General features: G+C 34.2%; 1 protein-coding gene across 1 annotated transcript in view; it reads left to right on the top strand.

Annotated features, from left to right (window-relative positions):
• Positions 1–24,070, top strand: part of LOC122890378 (disintegrin and metalloproteinase domain-containing protein 5-like) — a 143,399-nt gene that overhangs the window by 49,883 nt on the left and 69,446 nt on the right. Inside the window, exons 10-12 of the mRNA XM_044226003.1 lie at positions 7,026–7,215; positions 12,115–12,210; positions 19,950–20,145. Of these exons, the coding sequence (XP_044081938.1) occupies positions 7,026–7,215; positions 12,115–12,210; positions 19,950–20,145 (482 nt within the window). The remainder of the gene's footprint in view (positions 1–7,025; positions 7,216–12,114; positions 12,211–19,949; positions 20,146–24,070) is intronic.

Here is a 24,070-nt window from a genome sequence, read left to right as displayed (position 1 = left end):
CCAGGAGTGACAGCGTGGTCTGAGGATCCTCTGGGTGACAGGAAAAGTGGGTGGTGCCAAGATGATGTGCTATTTCCAGGCATGGGAGCCAGGAAGCCAGAGGAGAGCAGCTGGTCTTCGTGCTGGCTTTCTGCTATAATCTGAACTGCCTTATGGTCACATGACCACTTCCCTGGGATTGGCCAGCAAGCATGGTGAGACCCTCCACAAGCAGAACAGTGCAGGTCCACACCACAGGAGTCCCTGAAATTTGGAGGTTTTTTTTTTTTTTTCCTTTTTTTATATTATGTTAGTCATCATACAGTACATCAGTAGTTTTTGATGTAGTGTTCCATGATTCATTGTTTACGTATAAAACCCAGGGCTCCATGCAATATGTGCCCTCCTTAATACCCATCACCTCACTAACCCATCACTTCACCCCCATCCTCTCTAAACCTCGGTTTGTTTCTCAGAGTGCATAGTCTGTCGTGGTTCTTCTCCCCCTCCAATTCCCCTCCCCCGCCTTCATTTTTCCCTTCCTTCTCCTAATGTCCTCCATGCTATTCCTTATACCCCACAAATAAGTGAAACCATATGATAATTGACTTATTTCACTTAGCATAATCTCCTCCAGCCCCATTTATACTGATTCAAAAGTTGAATATTCATCCTTTCTGATGGCTGAGTAATATTCCATTGTATATATGGAGCACATCTTCTTTATCCTTCCATCTATTGAAGGGCATCTCAGCTCTTTCCATTTTATTGTTACTATGAACATTGGGGAGCATGTGGCCCTTCTTTTCACTACATCAGTATCTTTGGGGTAAATGGTGCAATTGCTGGGTCATAGGATAGCTCTATTTTTTAATTTTTTGAGGAGCCTCCATGCTGTTTTCCAAAGTAGCTGTACCAAATTATATTCCCACCAACAGTGTAAGAGGATTCCCCTTTCTCCACAACTTCTGCAACCTTTGTTATCTCTTGCCTTGTCATTTTTTTCCATTCTAACTGGTGTAAAATGGCGTCTCAGTGTGGTTTTGATTTGAATTTCTGTGATGGCTAATGATGATGATCATTTTTTTCATGTATCTGTTAGCCATTTTTATGTCATCTTTGGAAAAATGTTTGTTCATGTCCTCTGCCTAATTTTTTACTTGATTATTTGTTTTTGGGGTGTTGAGTTTGAGAAGTTCTTGATTATCAGCCATCTGTCTGTAGTGTCATTTGCAAACATCTTCTCCCATTCTGTGGGCTGCCCATTTGTTTTATTGACTGTTTCCTTTGCTGTGCAGAAACTTTTTATCTTGATGAAGTCCCAAAATTTCATTTTTACTTTTGTTTCCTTTGCCTTTGGAGACGTGTCTTGAAAGAAGCTGCTGTGGCCAATGTCGAAGAGGTTACTGCCTATGTTCTCCTCTAGGATTTTGATGGATTCCTGCCTCACATTGAGGTCTTTCATCCATTTTGAGTTTATCTTTGTGTATGGTGTAAGGGAATGGTTGGGTTTCATTCTTTTGCATGTGGCTGTCCAATTTTCCCAGCACCATTTATTGAAGAGACTGTCTTTTTTTCACTGGATATTTTTTTCCTGCTTTATCAAAGATTATTTGACCATAGAGTTGAGGGTCCGTATCTGGGCTCTCTACTGTGTTCTTTTGGTCTGTGTGTCTGTTTTTGTGCCAGTACCATGCTGTCTTGGTGATCACAGATTTATAATATATCTTGAAATCAGGCAATGTGATGCCCCTAGGTTTGTTTTTCTTTTTCAACATTTCCTTGGTGATTCAGGGTCTTTTCTGGTTCCATACAAATTTTAGGATTGTTTGTTCCAGCACTTTGAAAAATGCCTATAGTATCTTTATTGGAATAGTATTGAAAGTACAGATTTCTCTGAGCAGCATAGACATTTTAACAGTTTATTATTCTGATCCATGAGCAGGGAATGTCTTTCCATCTTTTTGTGTCTTCTTCAATTTCTTTCACGAGTGTTCTGTAGTTCCTCAAGTATCGATTTTTACCTCTTTGGCTAGGTTTATTCCAAGGTATCTTATGGTTTTTGGTGCTATTGTAAATGGAATTAATTACTTAATTTCTCTTTCTACAGTTGGCATATGGGAAAGCAACTCATTTCTGTGCATTGATTTTGTATCCTGCCACATTACTGAATTGCCGTATGAATTGTATGAATTGTATGAATTGAATTTTTCCACATAAAGTATCATGTCATTTGTGAAGAGAGAGAGTTTGACTTCTTCTTTGCCAGTTTGAATACCTTTTATTTCTTTTTGTTGTCTGGTCGCTGTGGCTACGACTTCTAGTACTATGTTGAACAATAGTGGTGAGAGTGGGCGTCCTTCTCATGTTTCTGATCTTGAGAGAAAGGCTCTCAGCTTTTCCCCATTGAGAATGATATTTGCTGTGGGTTTTTCATAGATGGGTTTTATGAAATTGAGGAATGTTCCCTCTATCCCTATTCTCTGAAGAGTTTTAATCAGGAAAGGATGCTGTATTTTATCAAATGCTTTTTCTGCGTCAATTGAGAGGACCATATTATTTCTCTCTCTTTTCTTATTAATGTGTTCTATCAAACTGATTGATTTGCGAGTGTTGAACAGCTCTTCATCCCAGGGATAAATCCCACTTGGTCACGGTAGATAATCCTTGTAATGTACTGCTGGATCCTATTAGCTAGGATCTTGTTGAGAATTTTGGCATCCATATTCCTTAGGTATATTGGTCTGAATTTTTCCTTTTTAATGGGTTCTTTGCCTTGGTTTTGGGATCAAGTATTGTTTGCCTCATAGAATGAGTCTGGAAGTTTTCCTTCTGTTTCTCTTTCTTGAGACAGCTTCAGGAGGAGAATAGGTATTATTTCTTCTTTGCATGTTTGGTAGAATTCTTCCATGGAATCCTTCGTTACTGGATTCTTGTTTTTTGGGATGTTTTTGATCACTGCTTCAATCTCGTTACTGGCTATTGGTCTATTCAGGTTATCAGTTTCTTCCTGTTTCAGTCTTGGCAGTTTATAGGTTTCCAGGAATGCATCCATTTCTTCCAGGTTGCTTAATTTATTAGCATATAGTTATTAAAAATTTCTAACGATTGTTTCTATTTCCTTAGTGTTCATCATGATATCTCCCCTTTCATTCATAATTTTGTTAATTTGGGTTCTTTCTCTTCTTTTGGATAAGTTCGGCCAGTGGTTTATCGATCTCATTAATTCTTTCAAAGAACCAGCTTCTAGTTTAGTTGATGTGTTCTACTGTATTTCTGGTTTCTAGTTCACTGATCTCTGCTCTAATTTTAATTATTTTCCTTCTCGTACATGGGTTAGGCTTAATTTGTTGTTGATTTTCCAGTTCTTTCAGGTGTAAAGATAGTTTGTGTACTCAGGATTTTTGTATTTTTTTGAGTGAGGCTAGGATGGCTATGTATTTCCCGCTTAGGGCGGTCTTTACTGTATGTCATAGGTTTTGGACCAAAGTGCTTTCATTCTCATTGGTTTCCATGAATTGTTTAAGTTCTTCTTTAATTTCCTGGTTGACTCAAACACTGTTGAGCAGAATGGCTTTTAGCTTCCAAGTGTTTGAATTTCTTCCAAACTTTTTCTTGTGATTGAGTTCCAGTTTCAGAGAATTGTGGTCCGAGAATATGCAGGGAATAATCTCCTATCTTTTTGTATCAGTTACAACCTTATTTGTGACCCAGTATGTGGTCTATTCTTGAGAAAGTTCCATTTGCACTGGAGAAGAATGAGTATTCTGTTGTTTTAGGGTCAAATGTTCTGGATATATCTATGAAGTCCATCTGGTCTAGTGTGTCATTCAGAACTCTTGTTTCTTTGTTGATTTTCTGCTTGAATGATCTGTCTATTGCTGAGAATGGTGTGTTAAGATCCCTTACAATTAATATATTCTTGTCAATATGTTTTTTTATTATTTTGTTTAACAGTTGCCTTATGTAGTTGGCTGTTCTCATGTTGTGGGCATAGATATTTCTTGTTGGATAGACCTTTTAAGACAACTGACAGAATGGGAGAAGATATTTTCAAATGACATATCAGATAAAGGGCTAGTATCCAAAATCTATAAAGAACTTATCAAACTCAACACCCAAAGAACAAATAATCCAATCAAGAAATGGGCAGAAGAGACTTTTTTCCACTGGACAGCTATATGTAGAAGAATGAAACTCGACCATTCTCTTACACCGTACACAAAGATAAATTCAAAATGGATAAAAGACCTCAACGTGAGACAGGAATCCATCAGAGTCTTAGAGGAGAACATAGGCAGTAATCTCTTTGATATCAGCCACAGCAACTTCTTTCAAGATATGTCTCCAAAGGCAAAGGAAACAAAAGTGAAAATGAACTTTTGGGACTTCATCAAGATCAAAAGCTTCTGCACAGCAAAGGAAACAGTCAAAAAAACAAAGAGGCAACCCACGGAATGGGAGAAGATATTTGCAAATGACAGTACAGACAAAAGGTTGATATCCAGGATCTATAATGAACTCCTCAAACTCAACACACACGAAACGGGCAAACATATCAAAAAATGGGCAGAAGATATGAACATACACTTCTCCAATCAAGACATACAAATGGCTATCAGACACATGAAAAAATGTTCATCATCATTAGCCCTCAGGGAGATTCAAATAAAACCACATTGAGATATCACCTTACACAGTTAGAATGGCCAAAATTAACAAAACAGGAAACAACATGTGTTGGAGAGGATGTGGAGAAAGGGGAACCCTCTTACACTGTTGGTGGGAATGCAAGTTGGTGCAGCCTCTTTGGAGAACAGTGTGGAGATTCCTCAAGAAATTAAAAATAGAACTTCCCTATGACCCTGCCATTGCACTCCTGGGTATTTACCCCAAAGATACAGATGTCGTGAAAAGAAGGGCCATCTGTACCCCAATGTTTATAGCAGCAATGGCCACGGTGGCCAAACTATGGAAAGAACCAAGATGCCCTTCAACAGACGAATGGATAAGGAAGATGTGGTCCATATACACTATTGAGTATTATGCCTCCATCAGAAAGGATGAATACCCAACTTTTGTAGCAACATGGATGGGACTGGAAGAGATTATGCTGAGTGAAATAAGTCAAGCAGAGAGAGAGTCAATTATCATAAGGTTTCACTTATTTGTGGAGCATAACAAATATCATGGAGGACAAGGGGTGTTAGAGAGGAGAAGAGAGTTGGGGTAAATTGGAAGGGGAGGTGAATCATGAGAGACTATGGACTCTGGAAAACAATCTGAGGGGTTTGAAGTGGCAGGGGTGTGGGAGGTTGGGGTACCAGGTGGTGGGTATTATAGAGGGCACGGCTTGCATGGAGCACTGGGTGTGGTGAAAAAAATAATGAATACTGTTTTTCTGAAAATAAATAAATTGAAAAAAAAAAGAAGCAAAACAGATGAACATAGGGGAAGGAAAGAAAAAAAATTAAAATAAGATAAAGAGGCAAACCATAAGAGACTCTTATCTATAGAGAAAAAACCGAGGATTGCTTGAGGGGCAGTGAGTAGGAGGATGGGGCAACTGGGTGATGGGCATTAAGGAGGGAACTTGATGGAATGAGGACTGGGTGTTATATGCAATTGATGAATTACTAAATTCTATCCCTGAAACAACACACTATGTGGTAAATTACTTGAATTTAAATTTTAAAAATTATATTAAAAACACAATTCTCTCTCTTCTTCTCCCTCTGCCCCTCCCCTGCTTTCTCTCTCTTAGAAAAGAATTTAAAAAATTAAAAAATGGGTTGGTTAAAAAATACATGAAAGCATAATTCATAGTTCATGAAAGTATAAATCATTTTTGTATATTGATTTTGTGTGGTAAAAACTTGCTAAACTCATTAGAATTTTCCAATTCTATTTATTGATTCCTTAAGAATTTCTCTAAACAAAATTTTGTCATCCATGAAGAACACTTTTATTTTTCCATTTCATCTATTTGTATGTAATTGAATTTGGAATAATTTCAATAACTTTATTGATGTGAGAGTGGATATCTTTGTCTTGTTCCCAGTCTTAAGGGGAAAACGTTCAGTTTTTGATGAAAAGTATGATGTGAACTATAATTTCTTTCTTTAATAAGTGTCTTTTCTTCCAAAGTAGTATCTTTTATTCCCTTGTATATTATGTTGGTTTTTCCCCATCATTTCACCATTCCAGTGTTTCATATATTTTTTTGCCTGATGTTCGTGCTTTTTGTCCCTACCAGGCACTTGGTCTACTTTTTACTACATATATTTTGCCTAGGAGAATGCTCAGTAATTATGTTGTAAACAGTGACCATATCAGCTAGTATATTTTCTCATCGTTTCATTTTAGCCTTTGATTACTGATTCTATTTCTTTGCTGGTTGTGGGTCTGTTTAGGTTGTCTATTTCTTTCTGTTTTAGTTTTGGTAGTTTATATATTTCTAGGAAAGAATCCATTTCTTCCATACTGCCTAATTTCTGGGCATATAATTGCTTATAATATTCTCTTATAATTCTTTGTATTTCTTTAGTGTCAAACAACAGGTTTTTATTTCAAATGTTCAATTATGTTGAATAAAAGCCCTAAAATGTATTATTAAAATTAATATAAACATGTTTATATTGTCATTAAAAGAATTTTATTATATAAAAATACAAAATATGTTAAATATTGAGGCTTAAAAAACTTAATAGTCAATGGTCTGGCATTGGGAAAGTAAATAAAATAAACACACTTCTTATGTCTAAAGATTTAATGAAGTTCATAAGATAGATGAATAATAGGTCTTGTTTAAAACAGGATAGAATGCTCCAAAAAGATTTTAGATATTTTTATAACAAGAATTTTCTTGGTAAAATTTAAAAAGTATGGTAAATCATTAGTATGTTTGCAATGCAAAGAATATTTTTTTAAATGTGCTTATTTTTTCCATAATTCTTTTAAAATCTCTTTTCAAAACCCATACATTAGCAGAAATGCAGAGATATACAGCAGTAATTTTTGTCATATCCATTTTTAAAATATTTTAGGCAGTCTGGGGGTGTAAAGGAGTTTAGCACCTGTAGTTTGGATGACTTTAAATACTTAGCTTCACAAGCTGGCTTTGAATGTCTTCAGAAAATCCTTCCTGAAATGCCAGTTTATAAAGAAGCACAAAGGAAAGTATGTGGCAATGGAAAATTGGAACAAGGTGAAGAGTGTGATTGTGGCATTATAGAGGTTAGTAGAAATTTTTTCAGCTTTCACGTATGTGTTTATAGATAAAAAGTATGTGTATATATCTGTATAATAGCTAAAAAAGGTGAGACTTTGTCTTTCAGAACAATAAATTTGAAAAAGACCTTTGGGGAAGATGGAAGCCTTTAAGTTTACTAATTTTGCTATTTTTTGAAGTGAACAGCAAAAGCCTTTTAGATAACGTTTAACTTCAGAGATTGCCTTCTGACATTCTTTAGTGTATCTATTTGGAGTGTCAACTCCAAACTCATAATTATTTACCACAAAGGTGTTCTAAGGAGCTAAAGAAATATACCTTTAACAACAAGCAGTAACAAAAACAGGAAAATCTAAAGGCAACAGACTATTACCAGTGAAACAGCAAAATGCATTGCTTGCTATATAAAGTGAAATGTTTTCTGTTGACAGGTGATGCCAGTTAAAAGTGTTTTTTAAAAAATATATCACCTATAGAAAATACAAAAATGTAGAACTAAGATCAAACCAAAAGAAAGATAAAAGATGATAGAGGAGCTATTGTCAATAAAGTAAAGTAGTCACATGGAAACTCTCAAGAGATAGCAATAGTAAAATGTGAAACATTATTAAAAATTAATATATATTATTAAAATAAATAATATACAAAGATATGTAACAGATTATATATTATTATATTATAAATTTTATACATATAAATATATTTATATATAGATATATCATGTATATAATAATTTATATGTTATATACAATATATTACATACAATATATATTATTCATACATAATATAAACATAATTTATATATTATATATAATATATATAAAATGTAATATAATTTATATGTTATAAATATATTTTATAACATAAAAATATATGTTATATCTACATATAATGGAGAATATTTAAAAGAAGAAGCCAGAGGAGAGTTTACTCTTGAAAAATTGCAGCTGCAATTAATAGGATTGTGAGTTTATATCTTTCTAGCATAAGAGTGCCCCTCTAACTCCACAGCTGTGGCAGAATTAAATAGCTGTGGAAAACTGCAGCTCTACTGATTCAATGTGAAAGAGAACAGATTTCAGAGATGAGAACCACTGGAAATTTAAGGGGAAAACCCTGAAAGAGAGAATGGTGAAAGTGGTAAAACCTAAAATCTGATGATAAATTTTAAACACATTTGGCTGACTGCTAAAATATGCATGGCCTAGACATACCCTATAGGGCAAAAAATGTAGGGTGAGACCCTTGAAAGACACAGGTGTACCAGCTGAGCCCTGTGAGTTTGAGACTGCGACTGCAACTGGAAATTAAAGAGGAATCTTAAGAAACAAAGAAATTACACATAGTTTGTACTCTGAAATCTAAGTGCCATCTTTACCTAAATCCTTGGCTGAATGTCACATTACACCAGGGAATCAGGCTAAAAACTCAGAGGTTTGAAGACATATAAGTTGAGTAGAAATAACTATGGCACACTATAGGGGAGATAAAGCTTACAGTTTATATCCAGGTTACTTAATTCCCTATGGGGGAAAAAAAAAAGCATCCAGAAAGATAGCTGAATACAGGCATTATATCATTGTATCTATAATGTTTAACTTACTAACCAAAAATTTACTAGACAGAGAATTATTACAGAAAATGTGAACCATATTTAGGAAAATAAGCAGTTAAGGGACTGATTCTGAAAAATCCAAGATATTGTATTTAGCAGACAAAGACTTCACAGTAGTTATTTTGAATATATTAGGAGCATTAAAGGAAATCATGCTCAAATAATTTAAGGAAAAATTATCCTAGTGAGTGAGCAGCTAGAGAATATCAATAGATATATGTTAAGCATAAAAAATATAAATTTAAAGTCTACAATTGAGAAGTAATAAACGAAACAAAACAGAAGCAGAAGAATCAATGAACTTGAACAAAAGCAGAATAATCAATGAACTTGATCAGTGAAACAATAAGAACATATACTCTATGGAACAGAGAAAAAAGAGTTGAAGAAAAATAACAAAACCTTAGATACCTGAGAAGAAATATTAAGTACCAAATGTAGGTGTAATTGGATTTAAAGATAAAGAAAAGAGAGTAGGTGGAAGAAAAAAAATCTGCAAAAATAATGCTGATTATTTTCCAGATTTGAAGGAAAACATTGCTCAAGATGCTCAGCATTATAATCATAAACAGATAGACACATAAAAAAATGCACTTCTATACACAGATCAATAAAACCTCTCAAAGTCCCAAGATAAAAAGAAAACTTAATTTCAGCCTAAAGAAAGACACATTAGGTACATGATACAATGATACAAAATATAGCTGATTTCTTATAACCAGTAATGGAGATCAGTAGACTTTGAAATGACAAACTAAAAGTGCTGAAGGAAAGAAAGTAAAAAACCAGGACTCCTGAGTGGCTCGATCATTGAGCATCTGCCTTTGGCTGGGGCTCAGGTCATGTGTGGTCCAGCAGTCCTGGGATTGAGCCCCGTACCGGGCTCCACGCTCAGCAGGGGGCCTGCTTCGCCCTCCCCCATTCCCCCTGCTTGTGTTCCCTCTCTGGCTGTCTCTCTCTCTGTCAAATAAATAAAATCCTAAAAAACAAAAACAAAAACACCCCTCTCTCTTTCAAAAAAAAAAGTCAAGAACCAAGCTATCTATATTCAAAGATATTCTTCTTTAAAATGGAAATACATAAAGTTATTCTCAATTAAGCAAAAGCAGAGAAAATATGTCATAGTAAGCTTGCACTACAGAAAATCTTAAGAACTTGAAGTGTTTTAGACTGAAGGACCAGTGCAGGAGGTGATCAGTCTGATCTATAAGAGGATGAACACAGGAATTGGTAAATATGTGAAGGGATATAAATAATTATATGTATGCTTTTTATTTTCTGCTCTTAATTTTACAAACAACATTGTATACATGCACAGATATGTAAATACATATACTTATTCACTATGCATTCATATATACATAATACATATATGAACATATAAATGTATATTTACATGTGTATATATTATGTACACACATATATGTATGGGTATGTATGTGTTTATTGGTGCATATACATATGCATATAAATACAAATATACATACATATGCACATATACACACTTCTGTGTGTATATATATGTGTATATCTACATCTATACTATAACAACAACAGCATGAAATATGGAAGGGTACATTAAAATAAGTTGTTGCAACATTTCTATAATTTACCTGAAGAAAATCAGTATTAACTTTAAGTAGATTATAGTCTTAAAGATACTTATTATAAATCCTAGAGCAAATATTGAAGAAGTATGCAGAGATATAACTACAAAAGGCAATAGAGGATTTATTTGCTAAATACTAAATGTATTTCATTAACAAAAAATAAGACAAGAAGGGAAGAATTGAGGAACAAAAACAAGATGAGATAAATAGAAACAAACAGCAAAATAACAAATTGAAATACATGTTAATTACATTAAATATAAAGAAGCCAGACACTCTAATCAAAAGGCCAAGGTTGTCAGACTAAATAAAAACTGAGAACTAATCACATGCTAAATCACATTCTAAAATCACATTTTAACATTTTAACACATTTTAATTTGTATCATACAAAAATAATGGAATGGAAAAGGATATAACAGGCAAATAGTAAATACAAGGAAGTTATAGTGACTATACTCATATATAAAATAAAGATATAATACTTCAAAATAAAAAAAGGATAAATACATAGGAGGATATAACAATAATAAATACATGAACATTTATACAAATATATTTACATATATACACACATATTAAGTCTTTAAAATTTATGAGGCAATCACTGGCAGAACTAAAGGGAGAAACTGGCAAATCTACTATCATATTTGAGATTTATTTCACATCTCTCAGTAACTGATAGAACAACTAGACCAAAAATCATTAAGGATATGGAAGACCTGAACAATACCACCAATCACCTTAATATAATGATATTTATAGACTACCATGTTTAACAGCCTAAATATAAAAAATCCTTTCAAAAGAACTTGGAATATTAATCAGGATAGAATATTTGAGGCATGAAATAAATCTCAATGCATTTATTTTGTGTTGAAAATTCAATCAGAAACCAAGAATAATAAAATAACTTGAAAAGCCCCCAAATATTTGGAAATTAAACTACTACTTCTAAACGGCCCTTAGCTTGAAGAAAAATTACAAAATCAATTTTAGGATATATTTTTTCACAGTATGCAAATTTAAACATAACATCAAAATCTATGAGATTCAGTTAAAACAGTGTTATAAGGAAAATTTAAAGCTATAAATGCTTATATTAGAGAAGAAGATAGGTCTAATCAATTATTTAGGATGCTACTTAAGGTAACTAAAATATTAGTCTAAGTTAAATCTAAAGTAAATAGAAGGAAATAATGATAAAGATATAGGTAGAAATCAATGAGACAGAGATCAGAGAATGAAAATCAATTAAAATGAAAGCCAGAGCTTTGGAAAGAATCATATACTTGATAAACTTCCTGCTGGGCGGGGGGGTGGGAAGTTGGGGTACCAGGTGGTGGGTATTATAGAGGGCACAGCTTGCATGGAGCACTGGGTGTGGTGAAAAAATAATGAATACTGTTTTTCTGAAAATAAATAAATTGGGAGAAAAAAAAAAACAAAACTTCTTGCTGGGCTGATGGAGAAATGAAAGAAAAAAGAAATTCCCAGTATTGGGAATGAAAGAGGGTACATTATTTACTATGCATCCTATGTATGTTTAAAGAATATTAAAAACAACTTTATGTAAATGAATTTGGCAATTTAGATGAAATTGGTAAGTTTCTTAAAAGACAAATTATCACTACGTATGTGAGAGAAGATATTATTTGAATTTGTCTCTTTGTTTACAGAATTGTACACATAAAGACTGCTGTGATGCTAGAATATGTCTAATGAAAAAGGGTAAACAATGTGGTTCTGGGGAATGCTGTACACTAGATTGCAAGGTAAGAGGCAATCTATTTTATAGTAGCTCAGCATTAAATTTCTTGAAATACTTGTTTCAAAGAGATGCAAAATATGTCAATATCTTATCAGTATATTATATTATATCATTATATTATATACAAGCACAATGGACACTTCTTACACTGCAGTGCATTCAGTAATCTGTCATTTCCAGGACTCTCATGTATTTAATGCCTGATGATTCTTCTCTCCTGACTTGTACTCACTGAGATATTTCTGCAATCAACATACATTTGAAGCAACCCTCTTAAGGTCTTCTTTTCTTTTCTTTTTTTAAATTTAAATTTAATTAGCCAACATATAGTACATTATTAGTTTCAGATGTAGAGTCCAGTCATTCATCAATTGCATATAACACCCAGGTCTTATTTTCTAACACTATACCTCACATGATGTCAAGAAATGAGATTAGTTTCTGTTGTTGTTAGCTAAATTCTCTTCACTATCTTCTGGTCAAGTCTGCTGTTCCTTTGCAATTCAGTTATTGTTAAAATCAACCAATCTCTCTTTATTGAAAGTATTTAAAGAATTCCTGAGTAATTGCCCTGTACCCAGACAATTAACTGGAATCTTAATGAAAAAAGAAACTCCTGAAAAAAGTAAATGGCAGATATTCACAAGACTGGAGTAAGAATATATTTTTATCTTTCAAAATTTTCCCCAAACTTTATTGAGATATAATTGACATATAACATTGTATAAGTTTAAGGTGTACAATGTAATGATTTCATATAATTGTGAAATGATTACAATAAGGTTGGCATGCTTTACATACCAACATTTAATAAGAAAGTTTCAAGAAACTAATACATTATTAACTTCAGTCATCATATTATACATTAGATCCCCAGACTGACATATTTTATAGCTGAAAATTCATACCCTTGACCAACATTTTTTCATTTCTCCCACAGTTTGTTTTCTTTCTTTCTTTCTTTCTTTCTTTCTTTCTTTCTTTCTTTCTTTCTTTCTTTCTTTCTGGTTTGGATGCCTTTTGATTCTTTTTTCTTGCCTAATTGCTCTGGCTAGGACTTCTAATGTTAAATAGGAGTGGTAAGAATGGACAACTTTGTCTTGTTTTGATCTGATAGGTCAAGATTTCAGCTTTTCCCTATTGAAAATTGTTAGTTTAGGCTTGTCATATGTAGCTTTTATTATATTGATATATGTTTGTTCTATGTCCAAACTGTTGAGAGATTTTGTTATGAAAATGTGTTGGATTTTGTCACTTTAGAGGATTATATGAATTTTACCCCTATTTATATTAATGGGTTATATTACTTTTATTGACTCCCGTGTGTCGAATCATCCTTGCATCCCAGGAATAACTCTCACTTGATTATGGTACATGATACTTTTAATGTGCTGTTGAATTTGTTGTGTGTGGTTTTTTTTTTTTTTTAAAGATTGTATTTACTTATTTGACAGAGATCACAAGTAGACAGAAAGGCAGGCAGAGAGAGAGAGGGGAGGAGCAGTCTCCCTGCTGAGCAGAGAGCCTGATGCTCAATCCCAGGTCAATCCCAGATCATGACCTGAGCCAAAAGCAGAGGCTTTAATGCACTGACCCACCCAGGTGCCCCTTTGTTGTGTATTTTGTTGAAAATGTTTGCGTCTATATTCATCAGAGATATTGGCCTGTAATTTTCTTTTCTTGTTTCTTTCCTTATTTGTCTTTGGTATCAGGGTAAAACTGGCATTATAAAATGAGTTTAGGAGTGTTCCCTCCTTTTTAATTTTTGGAAGAATTGAGAAAGATTAACATTAATCCTTAAATATTTCATAGAATTCACCTGTGGACCATCTATTTCAGGTCCTTTTCTTTGTTATGAGGTTTGATAACAAATTCAGTCTCTTGTGTTTGATTTGTTCAAGTTTTCTCTTTCTTTGTGATTCGGTCTTGATAGGTTGTCTTTTTCTAAGAATTTATCCATTTCTTCTAAAGTATTGTGCAGTTTGTAGGTAGATAATTGTTATAGTAGCCTCTTATGATACTTTGTATTTCTATGGTGCCAATTTTAGTGTCTCCTCTTTTTTCCATAATTTTATTTTATTGCTTCCGCTCTCTCTTTCTTGGTTAGTCTAGCTAATGATTTGCCATTTTATTTATTTTTTCAAACCCAACTCTTGGTTTAATTGATGTTTTCCCCCCTTTTGTCTCTTTGGTCTCTGTTTTGTTTATTTCTGCTCTGACTTTTGTTATTTCTTTCTTTCTACTAACTCGGGGCTTTGTTTGTTTTCCTTTTATAATTCCTTTAGGGATAAAGTTAGATTATTTGAGATTTTTAAAATATAGACATTTATTGCTGTAAACTTACCTCTTAGAACTGCTTTTTATATGTCCCTATGTTTTGGTATATATATATATTTTTGTTTTTATTATTGTTTATTTTAAGATACTTCTATGATTTCCTTTTTTTTTTCTTCATTGGTCCATTGGTTTTTTAAGGAGTATGGTGTTAAGTTGCATATTTTGTGAAATTTTCATTTTTTTCCACCTGAGGTTTTATACCATTGTGTATGGAAAAGGTATTAGATATTATTTCAATTCCCTTAAGTTTCATAAGACTTGCTTTGTGAGCCAAGATATGTTTTATTCTGGAGAATGTTCCATGTGTGCTTGAGAAGAGTGTGTATTTTGTTCCTGTTGGACATAAAATTCCATATATGTCTTTAAGTTCCATTTGGTCTATGGTTTTATTCAGGCCTGCTGTTTTCTCCCTATTTTCCTTTCTGATTGATCTATCCAATGTTATTAGTATTAGTAGGGCATTGAAGTCCTCTAGTATTATTGAATTGCTTTTGAAGTTCAGGGATGTCATATTATTTTTAATCCTTCACTTTGTTAATGTGATGCATCACATTTATTAAATTACATATGTTCAAACATCCTTGATTCTTAGTGATAAATCTTAATTGATCATGATGTATGATCCTTTTAATGTGCCATTGAAATTGGTTTGCCAGTATTTTATTGAGAATTACTATTTTTATGTTCATCAGGCCTGTTCTTCAGGTCAAAATTACATTAGCATATAGTTTTCTTTTCTTTTGGTATCTTGGTCTGACTTTGGTATTAGGATAATTCTGGCCTCATAAAATGAGTTTGGAAGTTTTTCTTCCTATTCAGTTTTTTGGAAGAGATTGAAAAGAATTAGCATTAAGTACTTAGCATTAAGTAATTAAGTAATTAGCATTAAGTGTTTGGTAGAATTCATCTGTGAAGCCATCTGATCCTGGATTTTCTATGTTGGGAGGTTTTTAACTGATAACTGATTTGAACTCTTTACTCATTATTGGTTTGTTCAGGTTTTTCTATTTTTTTTTTATGATTCAATCTTGATAGGTCATTTCTAGGAATTTTATTTATTTATTTTGACAGAGAGAGATCACAAGTAGGCAGAGAGGCAGGCAGAGAGAAAAGGGGAAGCAGGCTCCCTGCTGAGCAGAAAGCCCAACGTGGGGTCCGATCCCGGGACTCTGAGACCATGACCTGAGCTGAAGGCAGAGGCTTAAACCCACTGAGCCACCCAGGCACCCCTATTGGTTATAGTATTCTTTTAAAGATTTATTTCATTATTTTAGAGAGAGAGTGTGCCCATGTGTGTGTCTATGTGATGGGGAAGGGGCAGAAGGAAAGGGGAAGAGAGAGAATCTCAAGCAGATTCCCTGCTGAGCTCAGAGCCTGATACAGGGCTCCATCTCATGACCCTTGAGATCATGACCTGAACTAAAATCAAGAGTTGGATGCTTAAAAATAATATGACTCTTCTATTGAAGAGTTCTTTTGGCCTTATGTACATTTCCCTCTCTAGATTTGGCAAATTGTCATTATTTCTTTAAATAAACTTTCTGCCCATTTCTCTTTCACTTTTTCTGGGACTCCCATAGCGCATATGGTATTTCTTTCGATGTGTCCTCTAAGTACCACAAGCTTTCTTTAATCCTTTTTTTTCCCCCTCTTAACTGGATTATTTTAAATGATTGCCCTTGAGTTCACTATTTCTTCTGCTTGATCAACTGTGCCCTTCAAGTTTTATAATGGAATTTTTCAGTTCAGTTATTGTTTTCTTCAGATCTAGAATTTCTGTTTGGTTCTCTCTTACTTTAAAAAATAATTTCTTAGTGAAACTCATTTTGTTCATGTATCGTTTTCCTGATTTTATTTGTCTATCTCTGCTCTCTTATCTGAGCTTAAGGTGACTATTTTAAATTTATTTATCAGGCATTTTGTACATTTCCATTTCTTTCATCTGTCTTCCACAAGAGCTCTGTTTTACTCCTTTGTTGGCATCATGTTTCCTTGATTCTTTTTTTTTTTTTTTTAAATACATTTCTGTTTTTATTTTTTTTTTAAAGATTTTATTTATTTATTTGAGAGAGAGAGAGACAGTGAGAGAGAGCATGAGCGAGGAGAAGGTCAGAGAGCGAAGCAGACTCCCCATGGAGCTGGGAGCCCGATGTGGGACTCGATCCCGGGACTCCAGGATCACGCCCTGAGCCGAAGGCAGTCGTCCAACCAACTGAGCCACCCAGGCGTCCCTGTTTCCTTGATTCTTTATGTTTCTTGAAGACTTGCATTGCTGCCCTCACATTTGAAGAAGCAGCCATCTCTTCCAATGTTTACTAACTGGACTTGGGAGAGAAAGAAGCCAGAGACCGATCAGCCCAGCTGGAGTTTGAGGGGTCTCTCAGACTTTTTTTAATGGGTGTGGTTGTTCCACTCCTCTTCTGGGGTTGTTCCACACCTCCTGAGGGGCAGTGTGTGGCAGAGATTAGGATTGAACACCTACTCTTCATCCCAGAAAGCCAGTCTGGCTATGGAGAGCCTCTCATAAATTTTCCCTGATGCAATGCCCTAAAATGTTCAAAGTTGTGCAATTCAAAAGAATCAAGCCAGGCGTTGATATCCGTGTTGTCTACAGGATTGTGCCCATTTGTCGGAGGCTCATGTGTGCCATCTGCTGGGGAATTTGGGGTTTTGGCTACAGGGTGTGAGTGTGGGGAATGGGGTACTGGCTGGCTATTTGTGGGCATCCTCAGGTGAGACATCCTGTTGTTTTATGGGTGAGGCTCTTGCTGAAGTCTGTAAGGCAGTTAATTGGACACGTGGCTCATTATTGTGATCCACACATTGGCTTCTGTCAACCCCCATCTCTTTTCCCTATTCCTAGGTGTCCCCAGACTATTTAAGTATGCCAAGTCTCTCAGTGTTCTGAATGGAGTGAGATAAAAGTAGTCTCTTGCACAGTGTTTTGCAAGGCTGGGGAAACTCTGTTCTCATCCCTTTTATTTTCTCTGTCAGAGAAATCACTAGCCAAGACAGTCTCTCTTGGCGTTGAGCTGTGCCACCTTGGGGAGGGAATAATGTGGGTAAAGTGAAACTGTTGTTCTCACCATCTTCCAATGCATCTACTCTCATATATTTTGCTTCACCTGGGGACTAGAACCTTTCAGCCAGATTATCTCATTCATGGTAGTTGTTAAAATAGGCATTTTTATGTGGTTATGCACCTAGGAATCTCTGATTCTGACATTTGCTGGTGTCACTCTGCTTTTCCATTACTAGGTACAATTTAGTCATAGTTATTCGTATGAAGTGTAACTTTAAAAAAATTAAACAATGTATCAAACACAAGCAGTATAACAGACTGCCTAATTGCCCATCATTGCTGCACCAAAAAGAAATAATTTAAACAAGATTCATGTATCAACAGAGATATGTGAACAACTGCTATTGCAAATGGAGTAGTAGTAATGATTCTCACTAGTCTTTGGACCTGGTTATCAAAATGGAATTGGCCCAAACTGTGAGCTGTCTGATATACATAGTACTCTCTTTACTATGCAGTCAATGCTGGTGTGGTGGTCAGAGGCATTAACTTAACCTACCCATTCCTCATTTAGTTGTGTAAAGGGACATAGTCCTGACAATGAATTGCACCTTAAATGTAGACACTGACAGTCTTGGGAAGAATAAAAATGAATCAAAAATAAAATAAAAAAACACCCAAAAAGATTTTAGGAGAAAGCAATCAGTTTTAGGGCCATTTTGGAATTAGGGAACCAAGTAGAGAAACATGAACACCTCTTAATAAAGGAGCAAGTAGAATGATATAACTTGGTTCAAAGAACATTTGAGGAACAAGATATTTATAAATATTGAAAAAGAAGTTGGGTGAAAGAATCCAATTTGAAAAGACTACATACTCTATGATTCCAAATATATGACATTCTGGAAAAGGACTGTAAAAAGGTCAGTGGTTGCCAGGAGCGAAAGAGGAGATGAATAAGCAGAGCATGAAGGATTTTTAGGGCAGTGAAAATACTCAGCATGATACCATTACAATAGATAGATGTCATTAAACATGTGTTTAATCCCGTAAAACGCATAACAATGAGAAAAAACTTTCTTGTAAACGATGGGCTTTGACTGTTTATGATGTGTCATGTAAGCTAATCAGTTGTAACAAATGTACCACTCCAGGTGGAGATATTGATAAGAGGAGGTTTTGTATGTGCAGTGCAAGGATTTTATGGGAAATCTCTGTACTTACCCCTCATATTTTCTGTGACCATTAAACTGCTATAAAAAATAGACAAAACAATAGAAGAAATTAGAATGAATGTAATATTGCCATTTATACATATTTATAAAAGGAAGCATATTTTAAAGAAACTGATATCAATACCTTTTCAATATACTTATATGTATTTTCCTTTAGAAATAATTTTGATCATTGGTTTTGATTTGAATGTTAACTACATAAGCTTGGGTGACTCAAGTATTGTGTTTTGTTTTCCCAACCGTCACTTGAAGAATTTGTGTTAGAATTGCTATATGTAGAAAATACTTGTTGACAACATGGAAAAATGTGAAGAGAAAACCCATTTTCAGAGGGTGGTGAATGTCACAGAAGCTGGGCTTCTAGGACCTTTGAAAGCTAGAACAAATTTAACTTAGTTTGCGTAGGATAGTGTTGATAGCCAGGATGAATTGGGGCTTAGGTTGAGGAAAAGGGCTTGCAGTAATGCTCTTTGGAAGTTTATTGGCAAAGAAAGGTATGCAGAAAGCAAATCCTAGAAGGACTTGGCTAGACTAAGTGCTGAAGAGATCAGAGATGTATTATGGGGAAAGCTATTTTTTTAATAGTTGTTTGCAACATGATATGTGAAATAAACCTTTTCCTGTGTGTCCTTAAATTACCTTACAAACTTTTTTCTGAATGTTTATGATAATAATATACTTGATAATTTATGATAATTTATCATAAACTTCATAGTTTATGATAATAATATACTTATTATTTTGTAATGGTTGCTGGTTTATGCTTGAAGGGACAGCATAGGAGAAACCAGAGACTGTCCACATGAGCATAGACGTGATGGGTTGCAAGTAATTTTTTAAAGTAATTTCTATATTAATTGCTTAGGTTTAGTTTTCATCTTTCTTTTTTTCTCAATGATTATGGTAGTCTACTTTGAATTTCTCAATTCTCTTACAAGCACTACCCATTCTTTTATCCACAGTAAATTTAATTATTTAAATTAAATTTAATTATTTAAATTTCTATGCAATGGTTAAGTAGTTATTAAGACTTAATTTTCTCCTTGCCTTTAGCAACTTAAAAAAAATGAAAAATTAAAGCCTGAAGGGAAAGACAATTCGAGTATCATTGGTGCATAATTTTTTCTTATGTTCCTTTTTCCTTTCTAGCTAAAACCAATTGGTATACAGTGTAGGAAATCTTTGGACGAATGTGATTTCCCTGAGTATTGCAATGGGGTTTCCTCACACTGTGTGCCTGACACTTACGCACGTGATGGACAAAGTTGTGATTCAGGTGATGCCTACTGTTTTGGAGGACGATGTCGGATACATAACAAACAGTGTAAAGATTTGATTGGAGGAGGTAAGGACCAAAACTTTCTTCTTAGTTCCTAAATTCTGATTATACTATGCTTCCTTATTCAATTCTATAGGACAAAATGTAAATATAATTTGTTAATGAATAAAGTCTTGTCCCTTAGTGTTAAAGAAAATAAAATTTTCTTAATTCTGAAAAAAACCTTAATTTATATGGAATTCTTGTTTGTAAAGGAAGAAACCTCAAGTGGAAATGCAACTTCTCAGATTATATAGAATTGGTGGTGATGTGTTTAGTTTAGGCTTAGATGAAACAAAGTTTTTACTAGAACAAAGCAGGACTAATAACTGATTGTGTGGATTTCAAGTGTGGGTCTGGTCCAAGGGGCTTGCTCGTGAATGTGTATTTCAGCTTATGACCGGTCTTGTTCAGTTTGATACCTTCCTATAAATGTGTAGGTCATTAGCTTCACTGAAATATACAATTTTCTGAACATACAGTTCGTGTTCTTTGAGAGAGTAAAATGTTTTATTCTCAGTCCTCCCTTAAGGCCTTCCTTTGCCAGGTCATAGATATTGTGTACCTTCCTAAGTATTATGAAATCTATATGAATGACCGGAATTTAAGGAGGAGATGAGGTAGAGGTTTTGGTGATATTATAATTTTGTTCTGCTTTTCTATCAGAGTCATAGTTATGTTGTTTAGCAAGACAACAGTGACATTAATATTTAAGACATAATTGAGATACAAGCAAATGGCCAGTAAAATTAGGAGAAACAGAAAATTACTTCAGATCCATGATTTAGTGTTTTCCTAAGTAAAAGAGGGAAACTAAATTGCAGTGCTAGTCAGATAAATGTAGATCCATATAGTGGGATGCCAACTAGGTATACCCCAAGTTATTTATCTTGTTTACTGTTTCTTTAGTATTAGCAGTGATTTTGAGTGATTTAAAGCTCTCTGAGAACTACAGGTGTTTAAGTACAATCGTCTTCTCCCAAAGTATTAAAAATTTGTTGGAGATAAGTATAACATCTAAAGCATCTTGATTTTGAAGAAATGTCTCTCCAGTCCTAGTGACTACTTGTGTTAATGCATTTAGGAAATGGTAAGTCTGGGCCCGACTATCAGTTTAGCTTTTGTATTTATTTTTTAAAAACAATTAGATTTTGTGAGCCTCCTACAGAGCTTGGGGGCAAAAGGAAATTGAAAATTTTGGAGTTGAACATTTTTCCTCAACCATAACTGTATTTCAATCCAAATGAACTAAAATTCTTTGACTAGGTCATCTGTGATCTGCCATGGACACTGGTTAACCAGAATGTTCTTGAGTAGGGCTTAATAGAATTCTGAAGAAGTCATTAGCTTTCCAAGATAAGAATGATACATGATTTATAGGTAACAGCCAATAAAATCTTATTCACAGACCTAACACATATCATTATGTGCCCCTAAATTATTAGTTTCTGGCCAAAATATGCTTATAGGGTAAAATGTGTCCTTTTTTAAGTTCCTTAGCAAATTTTGTTTTTGTAGGAATGTAGCTCCTGTGGTAGTCTCTTCAGTGTTTTTTCTACACATGCAGAAACTTAGCATTTAGGTATAATATAAAAAGATATTTAGGTATAATATAAAAAGATATTTAAGTTTTAGCATCGTTAATTTGTGGTGATGTTTATCCTTTAAAAGGTAGGAGGTCTCATGAGTTGTAAAGTCACATACATTATTTAGGGGTATTTGTCACCAAATTAAGTTGGGTACACCTAGAGGAATGTGGGTACAAACCCAACAGTCACATCAGAGTTTCTCAATGACAACAGTATTGATATTTTAGGCCAGATAATTCTTTGTTGTGAGAGGTGGGAATAAGGAAAATTGTTCTGTCCCTTGTAGTACATTTAGCAGAATTCATGACCATTGCTTACTAGACACAATGCCTGCAGGCATTTTTTGTTTTTACAACTGGGGCAGAATTGTTACTGGCTTCTAGAAAGTAAAAAGTCAATACTAGAAATACTAGAAAGTAAAAGTCAAAAGTCAATTCTACAATACACAGAACAGTTCCTAAAACAGAGTTATCTGGCTCCCCACAAGGGGCCATCTTTTTAATTGCATTCTGGATGTTTTGTAGTTTCGTGGGAAGAAAATATTTATGAACCATGTATCTGATAAGAAATTAATATCCAGAATATATAGAAACTCCTAAAACTCAACAACAAAAACAAATAGTTCAATTCAAAAATGGACAAAGAATTTGAATAGGTATGTCTCTATATACCTATCTCTCAACATTACTAATCAGTAGGGAAGTGTAAATCAAAATCACAGTTTCACACTTATTAGGATGGCTACCAAAAAAACCCACACAAAACTCCACCCAAAAGATGGGTGAGTATGTAGAGGAATTGGAACCCTTGTGCACTGTTGGTGGGGGTGGAAAATGATTAAGCTGCTGTGAAAAATAGAAGATTGTCCCTCTAAAATTAGAAATAGAATTACTATATGACCCAGCATTCCTATTTATGAGACTATAACCAAAAGAATTGAAAGCACTGTCTGGAAGAGATATTTGTATAACCATGTTCATAGCAGCATTATTGAGAACAGCTAAAATTTGGAAGTAACCCAAGTGTCCATCAACAGATGTATGGAAAAAGAAAAATGTGGTATATACAAACAATGGAATTTTATTCTGCATTAAAAAGGATAGAAATTTTGCAATATTCTACAACATGGATGAATCTCGAGGACAATTTTGCTAAGTGAAATAGCCAGTCACAAAAACACAAATACTTTATGAGTCTATCGATCTATCTGATAGTCAAAATCATAGATATAAAAAAAATAATGGTATTTGAGAGGAGAAGGAATGGAGAGTTATTGTTTAATAAGTATAGCATTTCAGTTTTATGAGATGAAAAGTAATGAATGGATGGTAGTGATGGCTACACAACATGAATGTATTTAATACCATTAAACTGTACACTTAAAAATGGTTAATATGGTAAACTTTATTTTGTGTGTATTTTAACACAATAAAATTTGTGGAAAGAAAGAAAAACAAATTCATTTTATATGCAGACATTATCTTATCTGTTTTTAATATTATTTAAAATAACTCAGCTAAAAAGCCTTTTTTAAAAAAGATTTTATTTTTATTTGAGGGAGAGAGTGAGAGAAAGCATGAGCCAGGGGAAGGGCAGAGGAGAGGGACAAGTAGACTCCCTGCTGAGCAGGGAACCCTACATGGAGCTTGATCCCAGAACCCTGAGATCATGACTTGAGCCGAAGTCAGACACAGCCTACTGAGCCACCTAGGCAACACAGCTAAAAGTTTTTTAAAGCTTCATTGCAGTATTTCCTTACTCTGAAGCCCATTAGCTCTTTTAACATCATGTTTTATGTATTTACATCTAAATCTTTAATATCTTAAAGATTGGGAACCATTTTTTTCCATCTTCTGTTCTTCCTTGAGTGTCTAAAATTGATCTGGTAAATAATATATATATGTGGATTTTTTATTAGAAGGGAGGCACAAAAAGGAGGGATTCCTTATGCCACCATAGTGCTGGCAATACTGTCTTTAGCATTTTGTGGAAGGGAGGTCTAGTGGTCGTGAACTCATTTAACTTTAGTCTTGAACCCTTTAATTTCTTAAGGGCAGTTTTGCCTGATAGAGTATTCTTTGTTGGTGGCTTTTTCTTTCAGTGCTTTGAATATCATCCTGCTGCTTTCTGGACTATAAGATTTCTGCTGAAAATTCCCTCACAGCCTTATGGGGGTTCCATTGTATGTAAGAACTCACTCTTTTCCCTACTGTCAAATTCTCTCCTTGTCTTTGAATTTCTACAGTTTTATTATAATGTGTCTTGTTATGGATTTCTTTGGGCCTATGAGGTTCTTTGGTCTTTCTCCATCTGGATATCCATTTCCTTCTTCCAACTGGGAAGTTCTTTAACCATTATTTCTT

The sequence above is a fragment of the Neovison vison genome, chromosome 11 (genome assembly GCF_020171115.1).
Source record: "Neovison vison isolate M4711 chromosome 11, ASM_NN_V1, whole genome shotgun sequence".
Lineage (NCBI taxonomy): Eukaryota > Metazoa > Chordata > Mammalia > Carnivora > Mustelidae > Neogale > Neogale vison.
The sequence above is the reverse complement of the archived record's forward strand: the minus strand, read 5'-3'. Positions and strand labels throughout refer to the sequence as shown.